We start from the raw sequence: 12277 nt of genomic DNA, 5'->3' as shown, positions 1-12277 counted from the left end.
TTCTGTTTTCATGGTCCTACCTCCACCTCTGGAATTGGAACTATAAAGGTGAACCACCATGGCTGGTTTTTTTTTTTTTCTTTCCCTCCATTTTCTTTTTCAGAGCCGGGAATCAACGGTCTTGAGCATGCAAGGCATGTGTTCTACCATTGAGCTACATCCTCAATCTGGGTGTGTGTGTGTATGTGTGTGTGTGCATATATTGTACTTGGATTAATTCAGAGTCTTACACCTGCTAGGTGTAACTCTACCATTTGAACTATGCTCCTATTTCTTTTGATTTTAGTTTGTTTTTCAAATAAGGTCTTGTTCTTTTGTCCCAGTCAGACTTAGTTCATGTTCCTCCTATCTCTATCTCCAAGTAGTTAGAATTACAGATGTGCACCACCATATACAGCTTGGTTTTGAAACTGAGTCTTATTAACTTCTGCTAGATTTGGCTTTGAACTATGACCTTTCTATCTCTACTTCCCAAGTAGCTGGGATTATAGGCATGCTTCACCACATTTGCTCTCCTTTCCCCATCACATTATTAATAGCATTTGGTGTCAGAAGCCGACAGGTTTGGTTTCCCATTTGGACTTACATAATAACTATTTTCCTTGTGCTTTCTGATGTCTGTTCTGTGTACCTGATGGTGTTATTTGACATATGCAGATTATAATGGAATCAAATTTTTGAAGATTATATATAAGGAGTTTGCACATAGTAACGTCATCCTTTTCCAAGGTGCTGTCCCGTGGATTTTGAAAAGAATCATATAACCCCCAATCGAGATGTATAGGAAGATTGATACTGGTAGCTCACCCCTGTAATCCTAGCTACTCACGTGGCTGAGATCTAAGGCTTGAGGTTCAAAGCCAGCAAGGGCAGAAAAGTCTGTGAGATTCTTATCTCCAATAAAGTAGCAAAAAGCCAGAGGTAGTGGCCTTGAACAAAAAAGCCAAGTGAGAGCTAAAGGTCCTGAGTACCAGCATAAAGACACATTACTCCATCATGTACCCACCCTGTCCTTTCCTACCCCAGTGCCTGATAGTGAGACATCTAATTTCTTTCTCTACACTTTGCCTTTCATTGAATATTACACATGGAGTCCTAGAGTTACATACCCACCCTCTGCTTGTGTTGTTGTCTGTGTCATTGCTGGCTCTTGTGTGTCTAAGTGAACTCCATAGCCATCCACACTACCTCTTCACTCACTTGATTCCAGGTGCCATGTGTCCGTAAGTCTAGATGCCTTTGGCACTCTACCTGTGAAATAGGTTGTTGTTGATTTAATATGTGTGTGTATTTGTGTGTTGCATCTGGAGCTTGAACTCAGGGCCTCCTATGCTAGCTTACCTTTTCTTTGCTCAAGGACTGAGCAGTTCATTGTGAAATATGATAAAAAAAAAATTTAGTGTGCTCACATTGCAATCTCTTCTATTTCCAGGTCTGGGATGGATTTTTTTTTTATTTTCCTGCTTGAGTGTTTCTCTCTCTCTCTCTCTCTCTCTCTCTCTCTCTCTCTCTCTCTCTCTCTCTCTCTCTCTCTCTCTCTCTCTCTCTCTCTCTCTCTCTCTCTCTCTCTCTCTCTCTCTCTCTCTCTCTCTCTCTCTCTCTCTCTCTCTCTCTCTCTCTCTCTCTCTCTCCTCCCTTCCCCTCTCTGTCATTCATGGGGCTTGAACTCTGGGCATGGGTGCTGTCCCTGAGTTCTTCAGCTCAAGGTAAACTTGCTACCACTTGAGCCACAGCGCCACTTCTGGTTTTCTGGTGGTTATTCAGAGATAAGAGTCTCACAGACTTTCCTGCCCTGGCTGGCTTATGAACCATGATCCTCAGATGGCAGCCTTCTGAGTAGCTAGGATTACAGGTGTGAGCAACTGGCACCTGGCTTTTAAGTTCTCTTTATACATGCATATAATCAAGCTCTGGATCTTCATCTGTTACTGTCAAGAAAATCTATTTCTTCTCTCTAAGAAGGATGAGGAAATCAGTACAGTTAGCTCTCAACCTCATTTTTCATTTTTGATTCCCATTATCATCATGTCCACACAGTAAAGACTGCTCACCTGCACTCTGAGCCCATCTCCTGCAGGTGATGGCTACATGTACATTCTTTACTCACATCTTAAAGCTTCTTGCTGGCTAAGAAATGATCATGTCTTAACATAAAACCATCAGTTGAGTGAGTGACTGTGGTTTCAAGGGCCCAGAACAGGATGCCTGCTTTCTGGATTTTATGTACTAAGTCAGCTGGTATCCAAAATTTACCTGACTTTGAAAAAAAATCAAAATGATGTCTTATTCCAAAATCTACCTTGTTATTTCTATAGTGGAAGGTATGCAAGTGATTTATCTTACTGATTTTATTTATTGAATGAATGAGTGGATGGAGCATGGGTAAATGGATGAGTGCGGTTTGGTTTTGCTCTATTATACTATCCTTAGGACAGATCGTACATGATTGCCGTTTGTCCATCTCTATCTGGCTTACTCACTCCATCCTTGCTTACTGCAGGGCCAGGCTCTGGAACAAGCCATCATCAGCCAGAAGCCCCAACTGGAGAAGCTGATTGCTACCACAGCCCATGAGAAAATGCCCTGGTTCCATGGAAACATCTCCAGGGATGAGTCAGAACAGATAGTCTTGATAGGATCAAAGACAAATGGGAAATTTTTGTAAGTATTGTGTCTTTTCCCTCATCTTCCATGTTTGACTTTGCTTCTTTATGAGTGGCCCTCATGAAACCTCAGGAAAAGGTTGCCTGTTACTATATGACAATTTGTATGCAGGTCTGTCCTAAGGGTGTTTCAGATGTATCATTTGTGATTCAACCTGATTTTTACCCAGTTTCATTCTAAATGGTGATGTTGTATTTAAAGAAACTCATAGACACACATAGGTTGAAGATTACTTTATCCAAAATGCTTAGGAGAAGTTCTTTGGATTTAAGATTTTTCCACATTTTGGAATATTTGCATGTAAAGAGATACCTTGGGTATTGGACTCAAGTCTGCACTTGAAATTCATTTATGATTCATATACAACTTAAATGCATAGCCTCAGGTAATTTCACAGGATATTTTAATGTGGCTATGTTTTAACCTGTCAGGTTAGATCATGTGTAGAATTTTTCACTTGTGGTATCATGTGAATGATCAAAGAATGTCAGATTGTACGTTATTTACTTTTTAAATTTAATTTTATTGTAAAGGTGATGCACAGAGGGGTTACAGTTACGTAAGTAAGGTAATGAATACATTTCTTCTGGAATAGTGTTAACCCCTCCCTCATTTTCTCTCACTTTCCCTTCCCACTGATTCACCTTCCCCTCAAGTTGTAAAGTTCATTTCCAACAGAGTATAATAGAGTATCACTGCTGCATTGGTTCATCCTTTGTCCTGTCTCACCATTTTGTTATTACCCTTCCCTTCCCCAAATCAGATAAACATATGTACAATACACAGGGTACCAAAATCAAAAACAGTGACAATGGGGGATAAGCCAAAGGGGAAAAAACAAATGAAAAAGAAATATCTTCACACAGTACATGTAAAACAAAACAAAAAGCCCTCTTGTTTCCATTTCTTGTAGTTCATTTCAATTAGCATCGTTTTATATGGTCATGTGTACATATCCATGGAGCTATTGTGATCATCTGCTAGGACTATCCTAGACATATACTAATTATTACAAATGAGGGGAGCAATGGAGCCTCTGTTTCTTTGGGTCTGGTTTACTTTACTTAATATGATGTTATTCTTTCTGATGGAAGCATAGAATTCCATTGTGTCTATATATCACATTTTCTTGATCCATTCATCTACTGAGAGGCATCTGGGTTGGTTCCATATCTTAGCTGTGGTAAATAATGCTGCAGTGAACACAGTTATGCTGGTAGCCTTGTTTGTGGTCATTTGGGTAAATGCCCAGGAGTGAAAGTGCTAGGTCATAGGGGAGCTCTTTAGAGAGTGGTTGAACAAGTTTACATGCCCACCAGCAATGTAGTAGCATTCCTTTTTGGCCACATTCCCACTAGCATCTGTTATTATTAATTTTCTTTTTTTCTTTTTTTTTATTGTGAAAACCTGTACAGAGGGGTTACAATTACATGGGCAAGATAATGAGTACATTTCTTATCAAGCATTGTAGCCTCCTCCTTTGTTTCCCCTTCCCATCCCTTCCCATCCTCCCCCCCCCCACCCTGCCTCCCCCGTATTAGTTTTCTTGATAATGGCCATTCTAACTGGGGTGAGATGAAATCTCAATGTTGTTTTCATTTGCATTTATTTTATGGCCCCAGATGTTGCACATTTCTTTGTGTGTCTATTGGCTATTCTCATTTCCTCTCCAGAGAAGCCTTTTTAAAAAAAATATTTTCAATCTCTGATTTTCTGATTAGGGAGGCTCACCCTGAATGATTCTCTTATTGGTAAATATGAGATATACAACAATGTCTCTAGTAATCCAGAAAAACTAAAACACTAGTTTTTTTCCACTCTGATTTGACCCTGGACAAATATTAAAAATTGGAGTGGCTTATGTGATTGGTGAATGCAGCTCTGTAACCAGAACCAGCCTTATGACCTCGGAAATCAGAAGAAATGATCCAGTGTCTTAACCGCTCATTGTCTTTGGTGGATCCATGTGAGCCTAAGTTTAAAAAGTAGATCAGGCCAGCTCAGTATGGTCCCTGACCCTCATGGTCAGGAGCAGTCATTGGGCCAGTGAACCTCTTTTTGCAAGATGCTGCTGCCATGGTGACACAGTGAGTCATGCTGGTAGAGGAAATCATCCTTGATGCTTATCACTTCTCAGTGTCCCCAGTAGAGATGCTTCTTGTTGGTGGGAGCAGAGCACAAAGGACCACTCTCCCACTGCTGTTGTAGATTCTTAACCAGTATTAGTGGTGTAACCTTCTAGGCAAGCAAATTCATTATCCAGCTACCAACTTTTCCTAGAAATAGAAGAGATTCTCTGTGTACCCATCTGTTGAAAGACTTTCCCTCAGACTTCTAATTTTAAATACAATACTATACAATCTTACTGAAAGAGAAAAGAATAGCTCATGTCAGCACTAGGTGGCTGGAATGTGGTATGTTCTGGACCCAGTCAGTGCTGGCAAGACTAAGAGGAAGGAGGGCAGTTTCGGAGGGTTATTTCTCCAGAGGCTTGGCTCTTCTCCAGCTTCTTCTCAGAACTAATTCCAGCACGAAAGTCATGGGACTGAAGACTCAACATCATGACACACAGAGTGCCCGAATGACATAATGCACACAGCCAGACTGCTGACCTTTTGCCCTCAGGCTCTTTGGGGAACGGCCATGCTCCAGGGACAGAGATTTTTTTTCTCAGTGATCTGGTGCATGATCTATCCTGGCTGATACAGGACTCCTGGAGGTGGGAGGCCTAAGTAATTGTATTTTTAATCTGTGTGTGTGTGTGTGTGTATGTGTGTGTGTGTGTGTGTGTGTGTGAGAGAGAGAGAGAGAGAGAGAGAGAGAGAGAGAGAGACATGGAGAGACAGAGACAGAGATGGAGACAAAGAAAGAGACAGAGACAGAGTAGGTGGGGCTTGAGCTAGAGGCCTGGACACTGACCATTAGGTTTTTCACTCAAAGCTGGTGTTCTACCACTTAAATCACACCTCCACTTCTGGTTTTGGGGTAGTTAATTGGAGATAAGAGTCTCACAAAGTTTTCTGCCAAATCTGGCTTCAACTTATGATCCTCATATCTCAGCCTCCTGAGTAGCTAGGACTACAGATGCAAGCTACCAGTACCCAGCAACTAACTGCATTCTTACTAAGTATTCCCAGGTCTTTGTTGTACTGGGCTATTGATTCAACTTATATTGCAATTGCTTGATTGCTCCCCATAGACCCTCACATCAGCCCCAACCCAGTTCCCACTGCCTCCTGAACTTCTACCATACCTGCAAGGCTTGGCTGTGGATAAATACATATCTATCTATATCTATATCTATATCTATATCTATATCTATATCTATATCTATATCTATATCTATATCTATATCTATATCTATCAGGATAGTGTTCTTCACTTGGACCTTGTCTCATTTAAAGGCAGGGCCCAACCCTGCAGATGACATATCCCTGCTTCAAAACCTATGTTCCATGTCAATTATAGGACCTTAGGCAGAGGGATAACTTTGAAACTGAGGCTGAGCTTCTGTGGGTGTGGTGATCATTGACAATACTCTACTATTGTCTTGAAAACATGTGCGGTCAGTGCCGATTTCTGCTCTGTTCAGTGTGCTTTCTATATCAGTAGCACTAAAGAATTCTCATTACCAGGAAATCCCATGGTTAGAAGGCAGCCTTCTTGGACAGCTTTATTATTTGATGATCTGGCCTCTTAGGACACTGCCCTCCTGAAGAAATTAATTCTTGACTGTGGCTGGCCTGAGGGATTCACCTCTCTCAAGAAGAGCTTTTGGTTGCTTGAGTGCTTAAATAGGGTATGCATACATGTGTAGACAGTGAGAAGTTTTTTAAATGGTATTAAACTTGACGCTGCTCTTTGTCTAGTAGTATCAATATCAATGAATACTATCTCCCAAGTCTAGATTTCCCTGACCAGATTCCTTCACCCTTACAAGCACCTTCATCTATGCTTCTTGTAGGGATACTAGAGATAAAAGTCTTTCATGAATTATTTTTTTGTGAGTTGTGGGGCTCAAACTTAGGGCCTAGGCACTGTCCCTGAACTTTTTTACTCAAGATTAGTGCCCTACCACTTTGAGCCACAATTCCACTTCTGGTTTTCTAGCGGTTAATTAGAGATAAGAGTCTCAAGGACTTCTGCTGCGTGGGCTGGATTCAAACTGCAATCCTTAGGTCTCAGGCTCATGAGCAGGTAGAATTACAGTCATGAGCCACCAGCACCCAGTCTGCTTGAACTCTTTTAAATTAGCACCAGATTCTGTGGCTGAAAATTCAGTGTGAGTGCTTCTGTTGTGTGTGTGTGTGTGTGTGTGTGTGTGTGTGTGTGTGTGTGTGTGTGTGTGTGTGTGTATGTATACGTTCATGGGCCCATGCATGCACGTGTACACTCTAGAACCAAGGCTTGAACCAGGACCTCACACTCACCTTTTGGCTTTTTCTCTCAAGGCTGGCACTATCATTTGAACCATACCTCCACTGCCTGCCAGGCAGCCCTCTTATCCTGACATTCATCTTTGTCCTTCCACCTTTCTGCTGACACTCCCATTCTTTCCAGTCACTCACGTTTTCCTGCAGGGTCTGATCTCTGCTTCTCCTGCGCATGCAGTGGTTTTGACCCACCATCACCTTCTTACCTCTTTCTCCTCCCTGCAGCATTTTTCAAGGCACTTGTCTCCTGGTGACCCTGTCTAAGTCTCCCTTTCCCAACCATCCACCTTCCTGATCCTCCCACTGAAGAAACCTGGGCATCCTGAACTAGAAATGAAACCTAATTTTTGTGATTCTAAGTACTATACTTCAATAACTTGATTTAGAGTAAAGCAATGCACATGAATGTGCTGAGCATAAAGTTAGGTTCATAATAAATATAGGCAGAGCCAGCCTCATTCATGAATACAGGAAGTACAGTCCCAGTGGAATAGAAGGGCCCAGTGGTCATTTTCACTGAGAGAATCATATGGAGAATCAAAAATAAAAATATGAGAGTTCGTTCTAGAACCTCTGGTTTGCGTTACAATTCAGCATACCCTTGTCCCGAACGCTCACTGTCTTCCTTTGTGCTATTCCATTGCTTTCTCTTAGGGGAAACCACAGGAGAATGCAGAGCCCATCCCCCATAGCCTTCCCCATAGCCTTCTTCACAATTCATTATCATGACATGGTGGTTTTCAGAAGGGAGGTTGAAATGGAAAGGTGTTCATTTGAGGTGCTAAAAGTTGTGCAGAAGTCTGAGACCTTGAAGTCACATTACTGGGCTGCTCTTAGCCCGAATGAGGCCATGGGAAGAATGCTGTGGCCAGCATTAAGGTTCCTATGCTTCTGCATAGGATCTCATCATACTGTTGGCATAGTGCCGCTTAGGTCTTATACATGGCTACTTTCCCAGTGCACCTCATGTCTGATGAAAACAGGATGTGATGTGACTGTCATTTTTTCATCCAAACTCTCTTGGCATGAAAATGCTCTTAAAATTCCACATCATGCCAGATTTTTTAAATGGTCTTGTAACTTTCTTTACGTTTAGTGTCCAAGTAGCTGTTTTATTGTCTTGGCTAAGAGCCTTACAGATCTGATAGAGCCAAAAATAAGTGGAAGATGACTTTGAGAGTACATTATATGGGCTTAGTGTGGTGGCTCTCACTTGTAATTCTGGCTACTCAGAAGGCTGAGATCTGAGGAATGCAGCTCAAAGCCCAAGTAGGAAAGTACTTGAGACACTTACCTATAATGAACCATCAAAAGTCAGAAGTGAACTGTGGTTCAAGTTGTAGAATCAGCCCTGAGCAAAAAGCTCAGGGACAGAGATCTGGCCCTGAGTTTAAGCCAAATATGGACACACACACACACACACACACACACACACACACACACACACACACACACACACACACACACACACACACACACACACACACACACACACACACAATGCATACATGACCTCTCTTCAAAGAGCTGAATTCATTCATGTTACAGATTTGTGGAGAGTCATTAATCTAGTCCCTAATGCTACCTGAGCTTCAGTTTTTACTTCCTGGCTTTGATTGTCTGGTATGGAAAACCAAAATGACTATGGAAGCATTCATGTTAGAGATGCAGACTAGGCAGTGGGATCAAGGAAACACACTTATTCCTTGCCTCATCAAATGTTTTTTTTATTTTAGAAAACACTTGATTATTGCATCACAAAATTGTAACTTCATTGTACAAAGAGAATATTTGAAGCTAGGTGCTTTTGGCTTGCTTCTATAATTTTAGCTGCTCAGGAGACTGATACTCAAAGGTTTATATTTTGAGCTCAGCCTGTACAGCAAAGTCCCAAACCTCCACTAGTTTTTGTATTTATTTATTTATCTATCTATCTATCTATCTATCTATTTATTTATTTATTTTTATTGTGAGAATACCATACAGAGGAGTTACAATTACATGGGCAAGGTAATGAGTACATTTCTTACCAAGCATTGTTGCCTCCTCTTTGTTTCCCCTTCCCCTCCCTTACCATACACCCCCCACCTCCCCCCACCCAATCCTCTCCCCCTCACGCCAAAGTTGTGAAGTTCGTTTTTCGACATAACGACTTGTACATCTCATTGTTGCAATGGGTCCACCTGTATCCCTAGTTAAACGATTTGTTTTTGCCCTTCCCCTCCACAAATTATACCAACATCAAATACAGTGAAAGCAGGGGTTATACCGTGGAGGAGGGACATACAAAGCAACATAGAAATAAATATGTTAGAAACAATTGCATGAAAGAAAAAAAAAACACTTGAATACTTATCTTGGGGTTCATTTTTCTATAGAAAGAAGATATCAGAATGGTGTGTGTGTGTGTGTGTGTGTGTGTGTGTGTGTGTGTGTGTGTGTGTGTGTGTGTGTGTGTGTGTGTGTGTGTGCATGCGTGCACCACAGAGCCTGTGAGATGCAGTAATAGGCATTCTCCATCATGGTTGTCTCATGGAAGTCAATGAACTGTTTCTTGCTAGTGTTATCTTTACTTTGCTCATTTACTTGTCTGTTGTGCCTCACTCCTGACACTCAGGATCCTCACAAGAAGGGTTTGGATTGCCTTCTTCAGGAGTATAATGTCAGCTTATAGAATAATATCAGGATGGAAAGCATCTCTCTCGATAGAAGACTTTCTGTGCTGATTGAGGAGCTCTCAGCATGGCCAGAGCAAGGCACGCATGGCTAGGTATGAGGGACAGGTCCGTGTACCATATAAGAAGTTGCTCCTAAGGAGGAGGTCATGAGACATTTTTGAGAAGGGAAAAGGGACTTCCAGTAAAATGGGAAGGGAGACAACAGGGTTGAAGAAATGTCTCAATGGATAGCCTTGCCCTGTGTGCACTAATGGTAGACCTTGGCTGTGATCTTTACAGGAACCTGATAATTATACATTACTGGATTTGAGGTTTCACCAGTCACAACTGACAAGAGAACCTTGCAATGATTGATCCAAGGGAACAAGAGTGTGGTTGATAGGGTAGGCCTGGAGGCCAGCAGGAGAGGGAGGGAACTCAACAGGAAGATGCAGGGTGGGGATACAGGAGGTCATGTGTCGTTAGAGCCTTTAGATTGGAACCTTGGACAGAAGGTCATGGTCAGTTGGAGTATGAGTAGATGCATCAATCTGGAAATAACCAAACAGCTTGATGACGTCATTGCCATGGACTAGGAGGTGAACAGGATTGAAGGAGATGCCAGTAGATCAGGGTATCATCCACATGGACACCAGTGCCCCTAAAAGGTGAAAGATTGGCCAGTTAGGTGAGAGCATGTTTACCCTTTGTATTGAGGAAAACCTGGCCTTCTTGGCTGGCCTGAGTGGCTATAGTGTGGAGAGAGTCAGGTCTGAGATCAGCCACAGCAGTAGGTCAAAAAAGAGTGATACCCATGGAATAACTAAGTCGTAGGGACAAGGACACTGAGTCAAGGAGAGGAAGGTCAGGCAATTTTGAGGCATCTATGTAGGGCAGTGGACAACTGAGGTGGGAGGTGGGAGCTGTGACCTGTGATCTTAGCTGATGTGACATCACTAGAGTATTCGTGCTACTTGTCGTTAGAGCAGTCCTCAGCACTTTGCTCTGGCTTCTGTTGGATGTGATGAGAGAAACTCCCAAGTGCTCCTTTCTTATGTCAGTTCTTCAGTGAGTTACATCCCTCCCAGGAAGCTCCTGTGCCCTGTCCATGAAAGGTATCATAGAAGGCTGTCCAAGTAGAGTCAAGAGCATGGATGGTCACTCACCTGCAGCTTCCAAGGGTCCATCCGTGGCCTACATACATGTTCTTATAAGTTATACAACTGAAGTTCCCATGCTCACCTGATCTTTTCCTTGTCCCTTTCAAGTCCTTTTCTAGTTGCCATTTACCAAGTAGAGTAAGCCAGGCTCATTATTTTCTCCCTTTCTCTTCCTTCCCTTTCCTTACCATATGCTTACACTCCTCCTGTCATCCCCCTCCTTTACACACACATTCACACACATGCACACACGATACATTATTCATCCATGCTTGTGCTATTAGGTTTGGTTTGGGATCCTACAGAAGATTCTCTCTCTCTCTCTCTCTCTTTCTCTCTCTCTCTCTCTCTCTCTCTCTGTCTCTCTCCCCCCCTTAGGATCTGATCATTGCCCCCTAGCTTTTTTGCACAAGACTGGAGCTCTATCATTTGATCCATAGCTCCATTTCTAGCTTTTTGGTGGTTAAATGGAGAAAAAAATCTGCCTGGGCTGACTTCAAACTGGGATCCTCAGATCTCAGCCTCCTCAGTGGCTAGGATTACAGGCACAAACCACTAGCACTCAGCTTTGGTTATCTTTTTTTTTTATTGTGAAAATACTGTACAGAGGGGTTACAATTACATGGGCAAGATAATGAGTACATTTCTTATCAAGCATTGTAGCCTCCTCCTTTGTTTCCCCTTCCCATCCCTTCCCATGCTTTGGTTGTCTTTTAAGGCATTGTACAAAGAGATTTCAATTCAACATATCAGTTTATAATTATAATGCTTTTTTCAGGTTTTATTATTTATTATCTTTAAGTAGTTGTACAAAGGGGTTGTGGTTCGATATCAATCTATGAGTGCACTGCATCCTGATCCTTTCATTTTTCTCTCCTATCTCTCCCAACCCTACCCACCCCCTTACATATTATGGCTATATTCACCCACCATTCCTCTCTGCATCCATCTGCCCCTCCTCTCCTTGAGGCCCAGCTTCCTGGCAGTCATTTTGCTAATTTGTTAGTTGTTCGAAGGAGTTTCATAATTGGAATCTTCCCTTGAACATACCACACTTCAGTCAATTTTTGTGTATGTATGCATATCACCCTTAATATGTTTACATATATATTTATAATTTAGATCTAATGTCCACCTATGAGAGACAACATGCTCTTTTGGTCTTTCTCAGTCTGACTTATTACACACTAATCTGTTCCAGGTGTTCTACCCATTTCCCTGTAAAGGACATCTTCCTGATGGGTGAATACAATTCAAACCCAACTTTTTACTCTCACTTGCCCTTCCCTTGTCTCAGCTCAAGTTTCAACTCACTTTTTGTTTTATACATATAGTTTGAAAGCTCCTTGTGGGTTTAAAACCA

General features: G+C 42.0%; 1 protein-coding gene across 4 annotated transcripts in view; it reads left to right on the top strand.

Moving 5' to 3' along the window:
- Syk (spleen associated tyrosine kinase) overlaps positions 1–12277 on the top strand; it is a 77071-nt gene that overhangs the window by 34127 nt on the left and 30667 nt on the right. For all 4 annotated transcript variants that reach the window (XM_070033332.1, XM_070033328.1, XM_070033331.1 and 1 more), the window contains exon 3: positions 2501–2661. In XM_070033332.1, coding sequence (XP_069889433.1) covers positions 2501–2661 — 161 coding nt within the window. The remainder of the gene's footprint in view (positions 1–2500; positions 2662–12277) is intronic.

The sequence above is a fragment of the Dipodomys merriami genome, unplaced genomic scaffold, assembly GCF_024711535.1.
Source record: "Dipodomys merriami isolate MVZ:Mamm:240054 unplaced genomic scaffold, mDipMer1.0.p SCAF_22, whole genome shotgun sequence".
NCBI lineage: Eukaryota > Metazoa > Chordata > Mammalia > Rodentia > Heteromyidae > Dipodomys > Dipodomys merriami.
The sequence above is the reverse complement of the archived record's forward strand: the minus strand, read 5'-3'. Positions and strand labels throughout refer to the sequence as shown.